At 38.8% G+C, this 20,524-nt stretch overlaps 1 protein-coding gene across 5 annotated transcripts in view; it reads left to right on the top strand.

Annotated features, from left to right (window-relative positions):
• The window catches only part of Dennd1b (DENN domain containing 1B), a 226,575-nt gene that overhangs the window by 79,477 nt on the left and 126,574 nt on the right, over nucleotides 1-20,524 (top strand). For all 5 annotated transcript variants that reach the window (XM_035444915.1, XM_035444914.1, XM_035444911.1 and 2 more), the window contains 4 exons: nucleotides 5,176-5,245; nucleotides 6,203-6,283; nucleotides 12,250-12,303; nucleotides 15,199-15,309. In XM_035444915.1, the coding sequence (XP_035300806.1) occupies nucleotides 5,176-5,245; nucleotides 6,203-6,283; nucleotides 12,250-12,303; nucleotides 15,199-15,309 (316 nt within the window). The remainder of the gene's footprint in view (nucleotides 1-5,175; nucleotides 5,246-6,202; nucleotides 6,284-12,249; nucleotides 12,304-15,198; nucleotides 15,310-20,524) is intronic.

The following is a 20,524-nucleotide window of genomic DNA, read 5'->3' as shown; positions in this document are numbered from 1 at the left end:
TTGTAAAAACAGCACAGAGTACTGACCATCTGCAAATAGTGTGCAGGTGTGTCACACCATTCCATCTTCACATTGGCACATAGAAACCTTTTCTGTGGGGCCTTCACAAAGGTCCCAGACAACTTTGGGAACCTGAGCTGGAGCTGTAGCCTGGGCCTGAGCTGGAACCAAGGCCTCTGTCTTGGTTTGAACTTTGGACTTTGGGTTTTGCGTCTACAACCCTTGGGCATGTAGCTTAGAAACTGATTTCCAAGCTTGGGATGATCGATGAAAGCAAGGAGGCTGAGTTTGTGGTTGGGTTCCTTTGGCATCTTGGACTTAACCACCTTAGGCTTCACAAGGGCCTCTGCATAAACACTTATTGCCTTTGTATTGTTTGCCTGCATCTTCTTTAGGCTTTTCTTGTTGTACTTCTCGGCAAAGTGCATGATCCTCAGGAACTTGGAACCCTGTCAGCTTTTCAGCTGACCTGAGCCCATTTTGTCTGCTTGATCCAGGATCTGAGGACCTGAAAGAATGGGGCGGACTACAGGCCAATGCTGCAGACACCCTTACTTCAGTTACATGTATGCATGAATGAAACAAAGAAAGCAATGATCTAAGGAAGGTTGTTTGAGTTCAGAAAAACATGATCAGAAAAGCATGTATATAAACACCAGTAAGCACTTAATAAGCATGAACAGAGCAGCCATTTCCCAGAACTTTTTCTCAGGACAGACCAACTTAACCACACTTGCCTAGCACGTACTGCAGATTACATCTGGGAAAGCAAGAAAGCAAGGCAGAAGGCCATTTCCAGATTCTGGGTACACTGATCAGATTGGGTTCTATAGCTATGGTCTGACATCCAACAAGAATAATCATTTCTTATAAATTGAATGTAAATGTTTGTCACAAGAGGCAAGCATCTGAGGTAAAAGCCCCTCCCTTCCCCAAGGCATTGTTCACCATGGATCATTCTTTTGATCATGTTTCAACACCCCCTCCCCCCCCTCGCCAAGATAATAGTATCTTTGTGACCAGGGTTTTTTTGATGCTATTTTCAGGATTGGTTGTATGTGGTATGGTTCTTGGACTTGGCCATATCTGAAAGATACCCTGTGGCTCCCGAAGAGCCTGGGACCAGAAGAGAAAGAGAAAGGCTATCCCTTGCAACTTTCAGTAGTCCCCCTAGATCCCCAGACTGTGTTTGTTTTGTTTTGTATGTTTGGTGTTTCAATTTTATGCTGAGGGGAATTTCTTTTCTGGTCCTGTCTATTTGGTGCTCTGTATGCTTCTTGTACCTTGATAGGCATCTCCTTCTTTTGGTTAGGGAAATTTTTTTCTATGATTTTATTGATTTTGTGTGTGTGTGTGTGTGTGTGTGTGTGTGTGTGTGTGTGTGTGTGTGTGTGTGTGTGTCTTTGACCCGGGTTTCTTCCCCTTCCAGTATTCCTATTATTTGTAGATTTGATCTTTTCATTGTGACCCACGTTTCCTGAATGTTTTGTGACTGTATGTTTTTGGATTTAGTATTTTCTTTGACAAAGCTTTCCATTTCTCCTATCTTGTCTTCAAAGCCCAAGATTCTCTCTTCCATCTCTTACATTCTGTTGGCAAGGCTTCCTTATGAGTTTCTGGTCAAGTTCCTAAATTTTTCATTTCTAGAGTTCCCTCCATTTTTTTTCTTTTTCATTGATTCTATTTCCACTTTCAGGTCTTTATCATTTCTTTATATTTCCTTCCACTGCTTGTTTGCGTTTTCATATTTTTTTCTTTTTAAGGGCCTTATTCATTTTCTCTTTAAGGACCTTTATCATATTCATCAAAGCTTTTTTTAAAGGTCTTTGTCTTGTTCTTCAACTATGTCTCATTTCTCAGGACCTGCTTTGGAAGGATTGCTGGCCTTTAGTGGCGACATTGTTCTGGTTGTTACTGGTTTGTTTTTATGCTGCTCTCTAGGCATCTGAGTCTGGGGTGATTGCAATTCTAAGTATTTATGTCAGGTCCTGCCTTTGTTGTGTGGGTGTTTTTTTCCTTGGTTTCCTGTTGCCCTATCTAGTTTTTAGGAAGGTATGGTGGCTGTGTGTTGCTTGGTAGGGAATTATTCTAGGACCATGCTAGGTGTGGCCACTGATGGTTTGGAGTTTCTGGGTATTGGGAGTTATTTAGGAACTGGTATGCACTAAAAGATGGGGGGCGGGTTGCTGAGGGAGTATACAGGAGGGAGTGAGCAGGGTGTTCCTCCCCTGGGAATCAGGGTAGAGAGTGGGGAGAGGCCACAGCAGGTGCTTGCTACAGAGTTGGGGATGGGACTGGGAGATTGAACTTGGAGGAGAGAAACTGAAGATCTGAAGCTCGCCTACCTGCTCAGCTGGCCTTCTTGCTTCTCTGGAAGGCTTGGCTGGTGTGTTCCCCTTAATGCCTGCTGGAGATAGATGGGGGCTGTGACAGTGGATGAATGGTGAGGAAGGCTGGAGGAGATCTGTGTGATCTGCTGGAGATGGGGTGGAGAAGGAAGAGAGGGTGCTGCAGGCAGTCTTCTGAAGAGCTAGGGATGAGACTTGGGGACTGGAGTTAGAGGAGCGGAGGGAAAGGTAAGAGCTGCAGTTAGCTGAAAGGCTTCCCTGGCCAGCTTGGTATGTGTTCTCCAGGGTTTGCCTGCTGGAGCTGGGGGCTGGGATAAAGGGATGAGTGGGTGGACGGGAGGCTGGAGGCTAACATCTGTGTGCTCTATGGCAGTGGGGGCAGAGAAGGAGGGGAGGTCACAGCAGGTAGTCAGTCGGCTATATGCTGGGGGAGGGGAGGGAATAGTGACGACCTGTAGTTAGCATACCTGCTTGTCTGTCAGGTGTGACCTACTGAACAAATGATTTCAGACTAACAGTGAGTATAGAAACTGTGGTGGGATAACACATTTTGTTTTGAGTTGTTAGTTTAAAAGTTGTAATCTCAAGAACTATCTTTTCTTTTTTTAAAAATAAGGCATGGTTGAATTGCTATCTGAAAACGAGGGCTTGAGCCCTTAAGTAATTTAATTAATATTTTTGATTTTCATGTCCCTAAATGCAAAGTTTCAGAGGTGTCACATAATCTAAGCAGAGTTTCCTAGGCTCCCAGAACCTGTCCAGCTTTTCCTCCCTTGTCGTACTGTATCCTAAGCCTTAGGATAACTCTGGTCTTGGACTTCTCTGTTCATTGTGGTCTCTATTGTGTTTCCGATGACCTTGCATTCTTTCTTGGTTTCCCTTATTTCACTGAAGCCAAGGAGATGAATTTGTGAACCCTGGAATGGCCGGGCATGGTGTTCCTCTACTCTCCATCAATGGCCTCCTTACCTCTGCTTGGAAGTCTTCATCATCTCACTTGCAGGGTCTCTACTGAGGAGTTGGTGACATTTGTAGTTGGTCTTGAGTCTTACCTCTTTGTCTTCTTGGAAATACCGATTTTATTTTCTCTATTCCTATTCTTGAATGTCACGGGAACTGAAGTGTGGCTTCCTCATTTCCTGTGTCATCACATTCTGAGTCAGAAAACTCAGCTCTGAAGCAGAGTGGTCATTCTGGGAATACTTTAAGCAATGCTCCCTTTTCTTTCTTTGGGAGCCACTGTTATTCAGTGGCCTGATAGAGACTGGTGTTGTGGTGTCTTCCCTCTATTAGTTGCCCATTTGTCTTTTTATTCTAGTTTCCAGGGGATTTTCTTATGATGTTCTCTATCTTTCCATGTTTTGAGGTGTTTTTCCCCCCTCATCTTTTAGAATTTCTGAAAACTCTCACCCCACCCCCAAATTTTATTATCGCTGTGGAAGTGGTGGGGGTGGCTGACAGGCTATGGAGTATGTGTGGAGGTCACATGATTGTTGCTGTGGGGGTGGGTGGCTCACAGGCTATGGAGTATGGGGGTGGGGTGGCTCAGGGGCTATGGAGTATGTGTGGAGGTTACATATTAACTTTGTAGAGTCAGTTCTTCAGCCAACACTCTGTGATTCCAGGGATTGAACTCAGGTCCCCTTAGGCTACCTTGCCTTCTCTCTTTCTTGTTTTCCAATGGTACCTTTTAAAAGTTTAGTTTACTAGCACCCTCTTCTATTTGTCTCCTGAGAGAATAAAGGCACTTTAAAGTTTTCCTCTGTAGTGTGGTCTGTTTTTGTCATGCATTTTCATTTGTTCATTATAAACTTACATTTGTCTTCATATAGCTCATGCTTAAGCTATTTAAAATAGTATTACTGTATATAAATCATGTATGGAAGTGTGGGTATGTACATGTCATGGTATGTATGTGTACATCAGAGGGCAACTTTCTGGGGAGTCATTTCTGTTCCTTCTTTACGTGGGTTCCAGGAATTGAACCCAGACCACCACGATTACCTGGAAAGCACTTTATCTAAGCACTGAGCTATCTCATTGACCCTGGGCTGTTCATTTGTATTGAAAGAGAAAGAAGTAAACTGAATTAGAAAATAAATGTCTACTAACTAGTAAGACTCTGCTTGAAAATAAGTAAATAAATAATAAAAGTAAATAGTACATAAATACATAAAGAGTAGTTTTACATAGCAAACTTGATTTTAAATCATAATTGGTTTTGTTATTGAAAATTAATTTATTTTATGTGTATATTCTTAGAATGGACTTTATCTGTAATGATGGTTACATAGTTTCTGAAGAATTAATTGTATACCTAGTTCTGTTGCATTATGTGTCAAAAGGGTACTATTTCTAAAGAGATTCAAGTATTGCCATATACTGTGTAAATGAGAGATAGACCACTATACAGTGGTGGTCCTATGATACTGCCACCATCTTAATTTATGTAGATGCGCTTTGGGATGAAGAACTCACATGAAGGACACATTTCTTAAGGTCTCCCTTCTCTTCAATAAAGTGACATATGACTGCAGTTGTACCTAGTTTTATAGTTAGCTCCTTTATACTCTCATACAGTGGTTGCTTTGACACAGGGTTTAGTCATTTTGCAGCTGCTGCTGACATAAAATGGAAGTGAATATAACTAATATTGCTATAATAATAGTAATACATTTTCTGGAATTGGTAAAGAAAACATGGCTTAGTTGTTTTCTGTTCTCCAGGATCAATGTGTTTTAAAGACTACCAATTCAGTTTTCATTTCCCTGTTTATTTATTGGTTCTAAACTTTAGGTGTTTTACATACCCATAAATTCTCTTCCAGTTACTTGCCATGGTTTGAAGTATACTATAAGCTTCTCAACACTCTGGCAGATTACTTGGCAAAGGAACTGGTAAGCTGACTTCTTTCTCTATTGTTTTATTGTGTTAAAATATACATAGCATAGAAGGGGCAGTTGTGTCATTCCAAAGGTTATAATTTTATGATATTTATCACAGTCACATTGGTTTTAACCTCCAGTGCAACATACTTGGACAAACCCAAACTGTTCTCAATAAACAGTATTTTGCCATTTCCTTTCTCCCCTAGCACCCACCCTTGTTTTTTTTTTTTTTTTTTTTTTTTGTTTTTTTTTTTTTTTTTTTTTTTTTTGAGACAGGGTTTCTCTGTGGCTTTGGAGGCTGTCCTGGAACTAGCTCTTGTAGACCAGGCTGGTCTCAAACTCACAGAGATCCGCCTGCTTCTGCCTCCCTAGTGCTGGGATTAAAAAAGGTGTATGCCACCATCGCCTGGCTATATTTGCCTTCTCAACACAGGTGGATGCCACAATGTTTGTCCCTGCTTATTTCTCCTGTTATAGTCCGTTCAAGGTTCCAGTGCTGTGCCATCCGACAGAATTCTCGACCTTTTTAAAGCTGGTTGATATTCTACAGCATGAATACACTGCAAGCTATTTACTCACTCATCTGTTAGTAGACATTTAAGTTGTGTCTACCTTGTGTGTATTGTAAGATATCAACATAGATGCTTGTCTAGTTGCCTCTCTCACCAGACCCATTTTTAATTAGTGGAAGAGAGCTTTCCAGGCATATATGAAGCTCCTCGTTCAAACCAAACAACCTATTCTGGTAGTTACATTCAGATGTTTTTTTGTTTGTTTGTTTTCCCATATACCTGGAGGTGTAAGTACTGGATAATAATTCTGTTTCATTATTTGGGGAAAGATCATACATGCTATTTTCTGCTATGGCTTAGCCATTTTACATTCCCATTACTGATGTACAAGGATACTTTTAATTATTTGCTTCCTATATATTTTAATTATGAAACGATCTTTGCTTTGTTTCAGGAAGATGATTTGAATGAAACTCTCAAATCACTCTATAACCAGCCAGTACCAAAGGCAAATATGCCTGTCAACTTGAGTGTGGTAAGGACTTTTACCTTCTCTTTGGAGACCATTCTTTCTCACTTGAGAACACATGCCTGTTCCAGGAGTTATTTGCCAAAATGCCATTTCTAGAAAATTCCAGTGACTGTGTTAACCTTGCTTAGTGCTAATATCAAGACTTGTGACATGCTGTGATTCATATAATTTGTATTTCATATTGTTATAGCTGTTAAATTGAAGAAATTAAAAGCTCTTACAGACTGACAGTAACCAAATCTGTGGGAATATTTGGTTGTAAGGAACATTGGTTTTCAAAATGAAATCGACACCGAATAATAAAATCATATACCCACATGTACACACACACACACACACACACACACACACACAGAGAGAGAGAGAGAGAGAGAGAGAGAGAGAGAGAGAGAGAGAGAGAGAGAACCTTTCCTGAAATGAGGCGTGCTTCCAGGTTAGTTATGAAACCCTGGAATGTGATCAGTATTCATGTAAACTATACTCTTATGATGCCAATTTTCTGCTGAGAGTCAGTTAACTTTCCCACTTACATCTACTGAGGTTGACATACCAGTATTTGTATTGTGGGGGCATATAAATATCCAAAGTTGTAGATAACTGTGGAAGTTTCATTCATATCTTTTGCTAGTTTTTTGAAAAAAATAGATTTATTTATTAATACTATCATTGTTTCTGGTGAATATGTTGGGTTTTTTTATCAAAAAAGAAAAAATTAATAGGACAAGAAAATCTTTGAGGAAATTCAACTTGAAATCTTCATTCATGTGAGGCCTTTTGCAGTCTGGAGTGACCATGAAATCGTTATGCTCATACTCTTTCTTTGGAGAGAGCTCGTCATATCTGTTATGCTATGGATAGCCTGCTCTTATATTATTCCATTTCTGAAGTCAGCACTGTCAGTGTTCGGATTCAGGCTTTTAGCAGTTCTACTTAAATGATTTTGTCCTTTAGTTCTGTCTTATAAAGACTGTCAGAGTAAACTTTCTTAAGCTCTTATTAGTTCTCTGTTAAAAACAATTGTGACTCCTTACTTTGGTTGCAATTAAAAACATTTTATTGGGCCCTTAGTCATTAGGTATTCTAGGTAACCACTCCACCATGGAGAAACACCTCTGCCATCAACATCTTCTTTTTATTTAACATTTTTTTCATACAGTGTATTTGATCACATTTTTCCTTCTCCCAACTCCTCCCAGGTCCTTCCCCACCTTTCTATCCTAACCAGTTTCTGAACTGAAGCAATCAGCCAATCAAGCAACAAATAACATAAGTATAACAATAACAACAACAACAACTCCCCCCCACCCCCCGCCCTAAAACAAAACGCAGGCAACAGAAAGCCATGAAGTCCATTTTATGTTGGCCAGCTACACCTGGGCATGAAGATTGCCCTAAAGTGTGGTTGACATATACCCAATGACACTCTATTGGAGAAAACTAATTTTCTCTTTCCCAGTAGCTATCAATTGTAAATAGCTTCTTGGTTAGCAGTGTGATCTTGAGTCCATTTCCCTTTCTTAGTGGTGGCTCTTATCTGGCTTGAACCTGTACAGGCCTTGAGCATGCTGTGAATTCATATGTACATCAGTCATGTTGAGTCTGGAAGACACCGTTTACTTGGAGTCATCCGTCACCTCTTACTGTAGAGTCTTTCTGCTTCCTCTTCTGCATAGATCCTTGAGCACTGACAGGAGGACTTTGATAAATACATTCCATTTAGGGCTGAGTGTTCCAAAGTCTGTCATTCTTTGCAAATTGTGCAGTTGTAGGTCTCCATGTTAATTCCCATTTATTGCAAGAAGACTCTTTCCCTCATGTGGTTATAGCAATATGTCATTGGGAATCATTTTATTGCTAAGTTCTTTTTGCAGAATAATAGTGTTAGGTTTTCACTAAGGAAAACCACTCCAGGAGATGGATCTCTTCCTAACATTGCTAAAGTAGCCAACAACCTTTAAATTTTTTTTTTTTTTTTTTTTTTGAGACAGAGCAGTGCATGCTGGCTGTGAGCCTTACTGTGTAGCTCTGGCTGGCATCCAAGTTACAACCCTTCTTGTTAGCCTCCTACATAGCCACCATACCAGACTGTAACTCCCTATTTTATGTAGACAATTTTCAAACTTTGGCTTAGGATTTCAGGGTCATCCACTTATCTTTTTGTTTTCCTTTCTGTCTCACTATTTTACCCCACTCTAGTCTTACTGTTCTAGTCAGCATTTTAAGTGAACACAGTACTTTCTTTTCACTCTAAAACCTCTTGTAGTCTGACTGGCTTTAGGACCTGCCTTTTTCCTTGTTCTGAAGTTCTCACCACATGGTTGACCATGTTTGTTTGTTCTTTCCTGAAATCTTTCTGCCTTTTTTGTGTTTTTGTTTGCTGCAAACTATTACAGTGGATAGAATCATTTTTTCACTGGAGACTATGGAAAGGAAAACCTAGGAGAGCTTGGAATTTTAAGATCAAATTTGAAAGTCTTCAGCAGGCATAGCTGTTGCTATCTACACAGTTTCCTGGAAGCATAAAGGAAAAGCTCAGATCTGCTTCCCCAGGCAGACTATTATGAAAAGAAAAGGGAATCATGAGAACTAGAGAAAAGATCAGGTAGAGAAAGTCAAGATTCACAGGTCATTAGATTCCAAATAATGCAGAGACCATCACAGTTAGTTGGAATGTTTAGAGAGGTAGAAGTGAAGGACATCAAAGGAGCCCTGGATTTTATGAGAAGAAGACATCATTCTTTTAAACTGTCTATAAAGCAATCCAGATACTTAGTCAAAGAGTTATGTGCTCAATTAAAATATACGTACTTATTTAAGTAATGGGAGCAGCTGTTGTAACATATTACAAAGTAGTAAAATGTACTCTGGAGCTGGAGAGATGGCTCATCAGGTTCTTGTCCGCGATTTTCTTGGAGAGGACCAATTTTCTTCCCAGCATCAATTGCAGCTGCCTGTAATTCTGGTACAAGGGCATCTGATGCCTGCTTTGGACTCCACAGGCACCCTCACACATGTGTGCATATACACAAACACACATCATATAAATTTAGATAAATCTTTATAAAATGTATTCCATTCAAGTCTGTTATTTATTTGGTCTTTTTGGGGTTTTGGTATGGTACTGAGAGCTTTGCGGTTCACTACTGATCTGTGTTCCAAGCCCTTATTTTCTTTTTACTAGAATAATTCTGTTTGTTGATGGGGAATGCTGTGTTATCTCTCTGATTCTATGAGGTCAAGCTTTTTTTTTTTTTTTTTTTACTGCACATATGAGTGAAATCATGTGGTTATTTGTCTTGTTTTATTTAGGTAACATTCTTCAATTTAATCATATTATCACAAATGACAAAATTTTACTTCTGATAGCTATATTTGTTTATATGTATGAATAAAATTATCATTAGAATGTCTATGTATTGGTGGAAAGCAAGGCTGCTTCATTTTCTGGCTATTGTAGACCAGGCTGGTCTCCAACTCACAAGAGACCCATTTGCCTCTGCCTCCCAAGTGCTGGGAATAAAGGCATGCACCACCACCACCCAGTAGGTTCACTCTTATCCCTTCCTTTGAGTGCACACTCAAGAGTGGTGTTTCTGCATCAATAGCACAATTTTATTTTTAGCTTTCAGAGAAGCCTCCATATTGTTTCCCGTATTTCCATTTTCACCAGCAGTGGTCTCCTTACAGTTTCCTCGGTGCTTTCTACTTTTCATCTGCTTGATAATATTTGTCAAGCTGGAGTGAAGTAGCTTATTATAGTTTTATTTGCATTTCTCTAATGCTTGGTGATGTTAAACCCCTTTCTATGTACCTGTTGATCAGGTGGGCTTTTGAATTAATAGTCTATAATAGCTTTCAAATCTTGGGTACCTGTTTTCAAGCTATAGTTATCTAATATACTAATAAAATTCATTTGTGGCTTTTATATGAAGTTCAATAATAATTTATTTCACTTTATAGCAGATTACTATGTACACAGGCCTGCCCATTACTGATTGGCAGTGTGGAAACTAGAGCACTTGTCTTGAACTACCCTTCGAGACTAATTTTATCTTACAGATTAAAGCTGATGATCTTGGAAGTCTTTATTGGGAGACTTGGAAGTGATTATTACCACTGGAATATTACAGATTATATAAAAAGTTAATATGTAATATATCTGAGTTTTTTTAAAACTATACATTTAAAAAATCATTAAATATCCACTGCCTTTGTACTCACAGTGCAAAACTTTGTTCAGGACATTTGCAGAATAGATTAGCAGGTCAGAGTTTAGAATGCATCATGAGTGTCACTCTGGTACTTTCAGGGCATTGTCTAGCAACATGGGTTTGTCTCAGTACACAAGAAAGGTTTTGTGTAAGCTTCCCCTTTGAAAGTAAAATCCTCATTTTTCTCTTGTAAGAACCAAGAGCTATTTATTGCCAGTGAGCAAGTTCTGAAAGATCAGCCCTCACTGATGCCGGTGAGTGAACAACAGGACCCTGACTTCTGAAATCACTATTCCACAATCACTGTGCCTTTCTGATTTGTTCACTCTGGTTCTTTGGAAAATGGACTATTTAAAAATAATCATTTAGAATGTTTTCTGTTTATAATTCCTTTTTTCCTGATTTTTATGAGATACAATAATGTGAAAAGCACGTCCAAATAAAGGGGTGTTTAATAGACATAAACTTGCATTTCCTCTTTTCAATAATATGCTGAAGTAGATTCAGTACATGACATTCCTGTCACTTTTTTTTTTTTTTTTTTTTTTTTGGTCACAGGATCATCTTGTGACTTAAACTGTTCTTCCACCCTGGAAAATTATGCATTATGACTGTAAAACAGCCTCTTACTTGTTCAGCTCTGTTTAAATACTGCTGAAAGTTTCTGTCCCAATCTTTAGATATAAGACAATATTAAATATATTCCTATATAATTAAGACATCAAATGATTTAGGAGCATAATATGAACAGAAAATAGAATAATTTGATGATTGCACTTTGATTTGGGTGAATAAAATTGGGGACTATTTTTGGGACACTGGGATAGAGACTTAGTATCCTTTTCATGTAGATATCTGATGACATTGCTTTATTCTGGAAGTTGATATTTATCTATTGGTGTATGAATAAGGTCATAGTTTTTTGGATAACAGACACATTTTTTTTTTCCAAGACAGGATTTCTCTGCATAGCCCTGGCTATTCTAGAACTTGTTTTGTAGACAGGCTGGTCTCAAACTCACAGAGATCCACCTGCTTCTGCCTCCAGAGTGCTGGGATTAAAGGCATATACCACCATTGCCTGGCAGCAAATACATTTTTAAGTTTTAATCGTTTTTTTTTTTTTTAGGGGGGGATTTGAGACAGGGTTTCTCTGTGGCTTTGGAGGCTGTCCTGGAACTAGCTCTTGTAGACCACCAGGCTGGTCTCGAACTCACAGAGATCCGCCTGCCTCTGCCAGGCAAGTGCTAGGATAAAGGCATGTGCCACCATCACCTGGCAAGTTTTAATCTTTTAAAGATTATCTTTTATTGTTGTTTTCTAAGTAATACACTTGCTACAAAACATTTATTATAGTTTATAATAGGACCCCAGGACTTAGTAGGTTTTACAGACTCTTCAATTAGCATGCTTTTATTTTTTCAGTCTGCCTAAGTATATTTTGAGAATACATGTTCATAGGCATAATTAAATACGTGTAACCTTTTGGTCACATACTCTTTTTTGGTCTTAATACTAGTGCAGAATCTTATTCTGCTTCTGTCCAATTTCAGAGTCTCTCTCTCTTTTTTGGCCATTGCCTCTGGTATGAATTATTTCAGTTTACCATTTCATCTGAGATTCTGTCACGTTCAAGTTCAGATTGTTAGTCAGTGACATTCATCTGTCAGTGTATTTTCTGATTTTTTTTATCGCAAATTATATGGAATATGAACGTTTAATTCTTCTGTCCCTCTGTGCTTTATTGTTGCTGCCTAGCACTCCTGTTTCATTGCCCCTGACATAACTGGACTCCCGACGATTCCGGAGAGTGTAAGTGTTTGTGAATACCTCTATAACTTCTTCATCGTACAAATATTGTTTTGTTCTCACTGTGTCTCTGGAGAAAAATTATGAGAGAGTAAGAAACCAGGGCATCCTGTCCTTTTCCTCTCCATGTATCTATTCCAATATTCCTTTCTTAGTGCCTGGGCTGATGAGGAAAAGGAGAAAAGAATGTCTGCCACTGGGATGGTCAGTTAGGGCTAGCTCTTGTGCTTGGCTGTCTGAAATGGGAGGAGGTGTAGAGGGGTGGCTTCTACTAGTGGGGAACAATGATAACAGGAAAAATGTTCCCTTTACTGTTACTTTAGTAAACAGATCATTGAATTTTAGACTTCCTTTCTGTAACTTTGTTGGAAATCATTAGTGTCCTGGGTGCTGATTTCCTGGTTTTAATTTAATGCAGTAGGCATGTTATTAGACTTGAAGATACTGTAAAGAGTAATGACGGTTGTTACATTCATTGTTAATTGGAGCTGTACTGGAAATACCTTGTGTTTCTCAAGAGTTATCCAAGGTAATACTTTCTGTTGGAGCTTTCATGGATAAGTGGAAATGATGGATATGCTTCCATGCCATTTGACAGCTGTGGGAAAAGGAAAATACCTTAGATCATTAAAATCAATCCGTTATGAACCGTCAAATCAAAGGAAAATCACTAGGAAGATTTCCTTCAGGTATTCTTGTATGTATTTCAGATGAGCACAATTTTTCCATAGAGTTTTCAAACCATTATAATATTTACTTTCTCAAACATAGGAATTTCAAGTGAAGGGCAATTTTCATATGTAAATTTTCCTTATGTTTGTGTATGCACACATGTGTCTGCACACATGTGAGTGCCTGAGGAGCCTGGAGGTCAGCAGTGGGTGTCCTCCTCTATTATTCTCACCTTGTTCTGTGGGAAAGGCTGCAGCTGGAGCTTACCTGTCTTCCCTGAAATCCCCCTGCCTCACCTCTCAGGTCCTAGGATTACAGGGCTGTGCCCCTATGTCCAGATTTTTACATAGGTGCTGAGGATCTCAACTCAGGTCTTCATGTTTGTGTGGCAAGGGGTTTGCCAGCTTGGCCATCTCCCAAGCCCCCTATTGTAAATTTTCTAATTTCAAACCAAGACTAGCAAATTCAAATGTTTTAAAAGGTCAATCCTGTGAATTATGTTGAAAGGGTTTTTCATATAAGTCTATCAAAAGACTTTACATAAACTTGGTCTTGCAGTGTGCTTCAGGACAGACCATCCAAGTTCTCTGGCCTTGTAAAGAATCTCCCACCTTTGTTCCTGATGGCAGGCTCATGGCTGCTTACTGCATTCTGGCTCAGAAGTCTGTCTGCCACTTGGAAGTCTCCTCCAGAGTTACTCTCCTCTTCTCCAGCTACCTCTGCTTACATTCACTAGAAAACAGCTAACATTTTCAATTTTATTTTTTAATTTTTACATTAAAATTACAATTAATGGTGGGGAGAGGAGGAGACAGGGAGTGAGGGAGAGGAAGACAGACAGACAGAGGGTAGAGAGGTTGGGGAAGAGAGAATATGAATGAATGAATTTGTGCAGATTAGATGACAATTTATGAGATTTAGCCCTCTCCTCCCACCGTCTGGGTCCCAGTGATTGAACTAGGTCATCAGGCTTCAACAGGTGCCTTTACCTGCTGAGCTGTCTTGAGAGCTCTAGTTTTATCTTTTGAGACTATAGCTTTCAAATATTTAAAGAAACAAACATTCCATTAAAAACAGGTTACTGAGAACATAAAAAGATAGTTGTATGTTATCACTGACATACCTTCCCATTGTCCTGTTGAGGGAAATAGAATAGAAATATCCAGCAGTACTGTATGTTGGAGGGCAGTTCTCCACTTAGGGATGGCTTTATGGTAACAAAGTAAGTCTGCTGCTTGGTATAAAGGTAGTATTGTAATGGAGTTGAGTTAGGGGAAGGAAGCCTCAGAGGCAATGGGAAGTGAGCCTCTCCCCACCAGGTTGAACCACGCTCACTGAGACTTCAGATTCTGGTGTAAGATCCCTGCTCTCTACAAGTTAGAGAAACAGGTACACTTCTTATGTTCTTCTCCCCCTCCCCCTGGCAATTTTAGCCTTTCAGATCTTTATCTACCCTACTCTATACTTTCTGTGCATTAAAATATTTGCTCTCTAAAATGCTGAGGATTTATTTATTTATCTATCTATCTATCTATTTATTTATTTTTAAGCAGCAAGTTGAAAGTAATTCCTGAGGACAGGACCTATGTACCACTGTGAATGTAGCTCACCCCCCGTTTTGTTCTGTAGCAGAAGTCTAACGTATTCGATTGAGGAATCAATTTAGAATGTCACAGTTATATTTGATTACAGTAATAAAAATCAAGCCTGATGAGGCATCAAGCTTAGAGTTTCTTTAATAAGGAAGCAAAGGGTGGTTTATAATTCCAGGTCCTCCATTGAGTGCCTTGGGTACTGGAGAGGGAATGGGAACCATGAAGTAATTCAAATGTATTTTTCAAGAGTAGCAGTTTTGCAAACACCAGCATATATGTGAATCACCAGGAGTGTTTGGTTAAAACTGGGATCCTTGGAAACATGCTCCAAAGCTAATAATTCAGTAGGCATTGGTTGGAGCTGGGAAAATTTGCAGTGTGTGGGGAGGCTGGGAAACGTGGCACCCATCCTGTGGTAGTCCTTTGAGAAATACTCGTATAGATAGGTTGTGTTTTCGATGATGGTAGGATGCAGCATGCCATGTGGCAGCAGAAGAGTATTGCATTTAATTATTAATGAATGCCATTTCTGATAATCTTCCTTTGAACTTTAAGACTGGTAAATGTCTAAGATATTTTCCCTCGTATCCCTGCGAACTGGAGCTCAAACAGTTCTTTTCCCCTTGCACAGAGAAACCTGACCGAGTACTTCGTTGCTGTGGATGTGAACAACATGCTGCGATTGTATGCCAGCATGCTGCATGAGCGCCGCATCATTATTACCTCGAGCAAATTAAGCACTGTAAGTCCTTCACACTTCCTCCTCTGACTAACACATCTTGAGTGCTTCACAAAGAGACCCAGAAACGGCTGCAGATTGAGAGCTGCACTACACGTCCTTAAAAGACAATATCTACATATTTTTAATATATGGTTTGAATCTGGCTCTTGAAGTGTAAAAAGTCTGATTGATAGAAGCTTTCCTAGATGCATTAAGTCAGGTTAATTATTTTCCCTTATCAGGACATGAGGTGAGTTTTTTTTTTTTTTTCCCCTTTTAAAACTCTCTGGAGTTCATTTTAGTGCCTTCATCACATGGAGAACTCTTAAGAGCTATTATGAGATCTTTATTATTCACTTGTGGCTTTTTCCATTGGAGCTGCTTGAAAGAAACTGCGGGGCCATGATAATAGCTGCTATCCTAACCTGGTAATAGCAGATTCATCTTTGTGGCCTTGTGGGGCTTAGGAGTAGATTCTATAATAGTTCTGGTTTGGAGGAGCTCTTCAGGCTGATAATAACTTAGAAGTCAAAGTAGCATTTTTTACAAATCACAGGTTTTATGGCACTCACTTCAATGTTCTTCTGGAAGCTCTTCATTACTACGAGAAAGACAGCAATAGAAAGACTTTTCTCAGATCATAGAAGAATATTCACAAGTAAATGCTAGAGTTCATATTTTCAGATTCAAAATGTATAAAAAATTTAAGTGATTTGAGTAATCTGTGATGTATTAAGATATTTAAAATCATTTCTTCATATATTTGCTTCATGTAAAACAAAAGTTTACTTTTAATATTTTATTCTCCTATAATAGAAATAAACTCTTCTTTTAAAACATTGTAGCATTTTAGACTAGACCGAATTCTAAGATCCCTCCAGACTATCAAGTTAGTGTTTGTCATAAGAAAGGCATTCTATTGGGCTGCAGAGATGGCTCAGTGGTTCCCAGCACTTCCTGTTCTTGCAGAGAGTTGGGGTTTGGTCCCAGCACCCTCATGGTGGCTCCTAGTGGTTTATAACATCAGTTCCAGGGCATCTGATGCCCTCTTTTAGCCTGTATGGGCACAAGGCACACACGTGGTACACACACAAATGTGCATGCAAACTTCATAGACATAAAATTTAAAAAAAGCAAAACAACAAAAAAACAAGGCATTTTCAGAGAAGTTAAATTACCACCCCGAGAACAAAAAGCTATTGGAGATCCATAGTGTGAGACAAAACAGGTCCTGACTCTGTGTATGGGGGCCACACCTGCCACCCTAGTAGAACCCATACAAATTGGAGAAATCGACTGTATAATATTGTTATATTCATTATTTTCCAAATTAAAAATATGTTTATCTTGAAAAGAATTAGATTTTAAAGGAGATTGTATGTAGATATGAGGAGATGCATCAGAGGATAAGTACTAGTTTTCTCTCATGAGTTGTAGAGCTGTAGAGGAATCCATCTGAATAATTTGGGGTTTTAATGTTTTAATCTTCCATTCAGGGTTTGCCATTGATGCTCAACCTTTCTGTGTCTTACCCTTCTTGTTCCTTCTCCTTATTTTCAAGATTCTAAAAATATTTCTGATGGGAATTATTCTTATGATGACAAAGATTATTGTATGAGCTCTCTTATAGATTTAGAAAGTAATTCATGCATAAACTATTTTTGGGCACTTTCCTTGGCACTATAAATTCATTAGCAAGACAACCAAGGCCAGCTTGTGTGCTTATAGTTAACTGGCATGGAATTTATAAACAGCTGAACAAATAAGCCTCCATTGTGTCATATGGAATGTGTACTAATATGTAAAATATAAAGTGAGTGTGTACAGGCTGGAGGTTTGAGTTTTGTGTAGTGTCTGTGAATGGAATACCCCTCTAAAGAGGTGGAATTCAAACAGACTGGGGTAAAGCTGGGAGTGAGCTGTGTGAGTGACGGATAACCACTGTTTAGGAAAACAAAATAAATCTGAAAAATACTGGTATATTTCTTGCTTTTAATTCATTGCCCTCTCTTAATGATGTGATAACGTTTCTTTGACTTGGCTTCTTCACATGTGAAATGAGAGAAAAGCTGTCTTAATCTGCTAGACTTGCTGTTGAGATTAAGAAACTACACACATAGAGAATGATTAGAATTACATCTGAACAGGATTCCCTATTCAGTGATTATTAATACAACCTTATTGACAGCCCAGATTTGTGACTTGAAGAAGCAGATTGTAGTAAAGCTTGTTGTTAAGCAGCATTATTTCCTGGATTATTTATGGCAATCCATGAAAACTAGTGATACCATCTCTAAGTTACACCTCTCTTTTGACTTACTTTCTGGGGCAGTGGGGCTGATAAAATAAATGTATTTCAAATTTGTTTTCACACTCTCATTGCCCTTCTTATATGGGGAAATGGCTTTGCTACCTTGAACAGTTTTCTTATAAATGCAGTTTGAATATACACGTGTGATAAATTATATGCACAGTAACATTTGAGTTCAAGGTCCTATAGTGTATGTAAATTAGAAAAAAACTATTTTATATTTTTGGTTGTGAGCCTAGCCTTTAACGGCTGAGCTATGGAGTTTAATGGAGTCACTAAAACACACAAAGGAAGAATAATAATTGCCTTGGTTCTAAGCTTTTTGTATTTTTGTATTTTCATATACCATTCATTCTTTGTCATACTCAATATTAATGCATGAATTATTGTTTCATAATTTCTGATATTTTTACATCTTTCATCAACATTTTAATTATTATTAAGAGCAAAAATATGATAAAACCTCTTAACATTCATAATTTTATTGGGACTTGGTGAAATTTGCTTGCTTTGGTTGTGATTCTTTGTCAACCATAGTTTTTCATGATTAAGATGAAGGCTAACCTTGGAGCTCACTGGTGTTTTTATTGATGTCCTGTGGTAGTGAATTAGCTAACTTGAGGATGACTTTCTTCAGATGCTCTTTGTAGTTGCAGTAATAATACTCTTCATAAAGGTATAAACTTTATAATTAATTTTAAGTTATATAAGCAAATGATCAAGCTTTTTGTTTTTGAGATCTTTTAATGAGCCCTTTATCATTTATGGAAGCATAGTATAGGGTTAGTATCATTATATTTTACATTTTTTTTTAAGTTTAATGAGTTAAGACATCATCGGTTTTGCTTGTATTTTTGGTGTATATATACATTGCCAAGTACACGACATGACTTCTGCTAGTCCCAAACAAGCTAGCTGATTTTCTGCATGCTGTAGGCAGGCCTAATGCTCCAAGCCCGAGTGAATCCTAGTAGACGAGCAGAGCGTCATATCATGGTCTCATATATTCAAAGCAGAGGAATACATCATGACACTACACAGTTGTATTAGTTGACTTATTGCTGTTTTGTGACCGTAGATAGGGAGGACCACTGTTTAAAGCCATGTCATGGGTTCTCAAATCAGTCAGGCGTGAAGCCTTGTCATATGCCTCTGTAATTGTACCTCACCAGACTTCCTCTAACTAGTCAGCTGGGGCTGTGCATTTTGTCTCAAACCCCCAGCTGGCCAGCATCTGACAGGAGCTTTCTCATCATGCTGTCAGTAATATGTTAACTAGGGTGTACATTTATAGGTTGTAGAAGCAGGTAAAGTGATGTATCTCTTTAAAGCAGATGTCTAAATGGTAGCACTATTTTGACCAACATACAGTTGGTAAGTATCATCCTCTTAATGATGTATGCACATCATTTACAGAGAATTGATTATATATGCATGTTATTTCTGGAATATTTAGAGCAAGCGGTACGCTGTGAGTGCTGGAATTGTGTTAATAAACTGTGTGTTCTTCTTTGTTATAAATGCCCCCAGGCATTTAAGCATATGCTTTTCTCTCACCTTCTCATTAATTCCATCAAGGGCATATGCAGAAAGACATCTTGTGATCCCCAGAAAATCGGGTATTAAACAGTAGTTTTTACAGGCTTTGACTAAGGGGAGTCCAGAGCATTTTAACCTCCTTATCTGCATTGTGCATATTCATTTGTGTCTCTTTTGGAGCCATGTGTATCTTCATTTAGCTGAAACTTAAAGCACAGAGATTCATTCAGGAGGTTTAGATTGAGCAGCTGATGGGAGAACAGTGTACCCAGGTTTGCTCCCTGATTGAAGTTACTGAAGTGGTTTTGCCATGTGTTTTTAAGACCGCAGTAGAGAAATGCAGTTAAATTTTTTATCCGGTCTGTTCTTAGAGGTCTTCTAGGAACAGTTTTTAAATTTGGCATTATCTTACAATCTATAGAATCCAATTAAGTTCCCTGAAACTGTGGATAATGACTCTGCTTACCGGTGTATTATTTGACACACGTACACTGCCATCCTTAGCAGTATATTTTCAGTTATCCTTAGGTGAATGTGACTAAGTGTGCAAACCGCTGTGTTGAGGTCCCTGTGAAATGCTTTGCAGGAAGGCATGTGTGCAGGTTGGAGGAGGTGGAGGCCTTTAAAGAAAAGTACCAGTGCCTCTATCTTCCCTCCCTCAGAGTTACCCCATTGTTTTCAGGGGAATATGCATGTTTTTCTGCCTGAGAGTGTAGCCCGTTTGTCTTTTGAAGGCATACAGTGGCTTTTACTTCACACACACACTTTTTAGTGTGACAGCCATGGAGCTGTGTTAGAGTTACATGTAATTGCCATGCAGGTTCTCTTAGCTTTGCTCTTACAATGCTGGTCACCACAAAAATTGATCTTGGATTATTTCTGTTAACTGAATTATTTTCTATATAGAACAATGACTTAATTTTGTGCTGTTGATTAAAAATACACACACGCCCTTTTGGTTTAACTGCTATTCAAGATAATTTGCTTTTTGTACCTGACAGAACATTATGAGACAACTTCCAAAGATGCCATTGAGTTTGTTTTATGTTGTCCATGTACGGCTGGGCATTGGTACTTCCCTTAAGAATAGTATGTATTTCAGTGAGAATCTATTGGATAGTACTAAGTTTTCATTTGCAAGTGGTTATCAATTGGAGACAGCTTCTGAGTTAGGTTTGGGGCATTTGTCCCCTTTTCTTCACAGCACTGGGACCCCATCTGGTGCAGGTCCTGTGCACGCTGCCGCAGTCTGTGAGTTCATGTGTGTCCGTCCTGCTGTGTTTAGAAGGTCTTGTTTCTTTGGTGTCCTTCATCCCCTCTGGCTTTTTCACTCTTTCCACCTCCTCTTCTACAGGGTTCCCTGAGCTCTGAGTGGAGGGATTTGAG

This window comes from Cricetulus griseus, chromosome 5 (assembly GCF_003668045.3).
Source record: "Cricetulus griseus strain 17A/GY chromosome 5, alternate assembly CriGri-PICRH-1.0, whole genome shotgun sequence".
In the NCBI taxonomy this organism is placed as follows: domain Eukaryota; kingdom Metazoa; phylum Chordata; class Mammalia; order Rodentia; family Cricetidae; genus Cricetulus; species Cricetulus griseus.
This window is presented reverse-complemented; position numbering and strand designations above follow the sequence as displayed.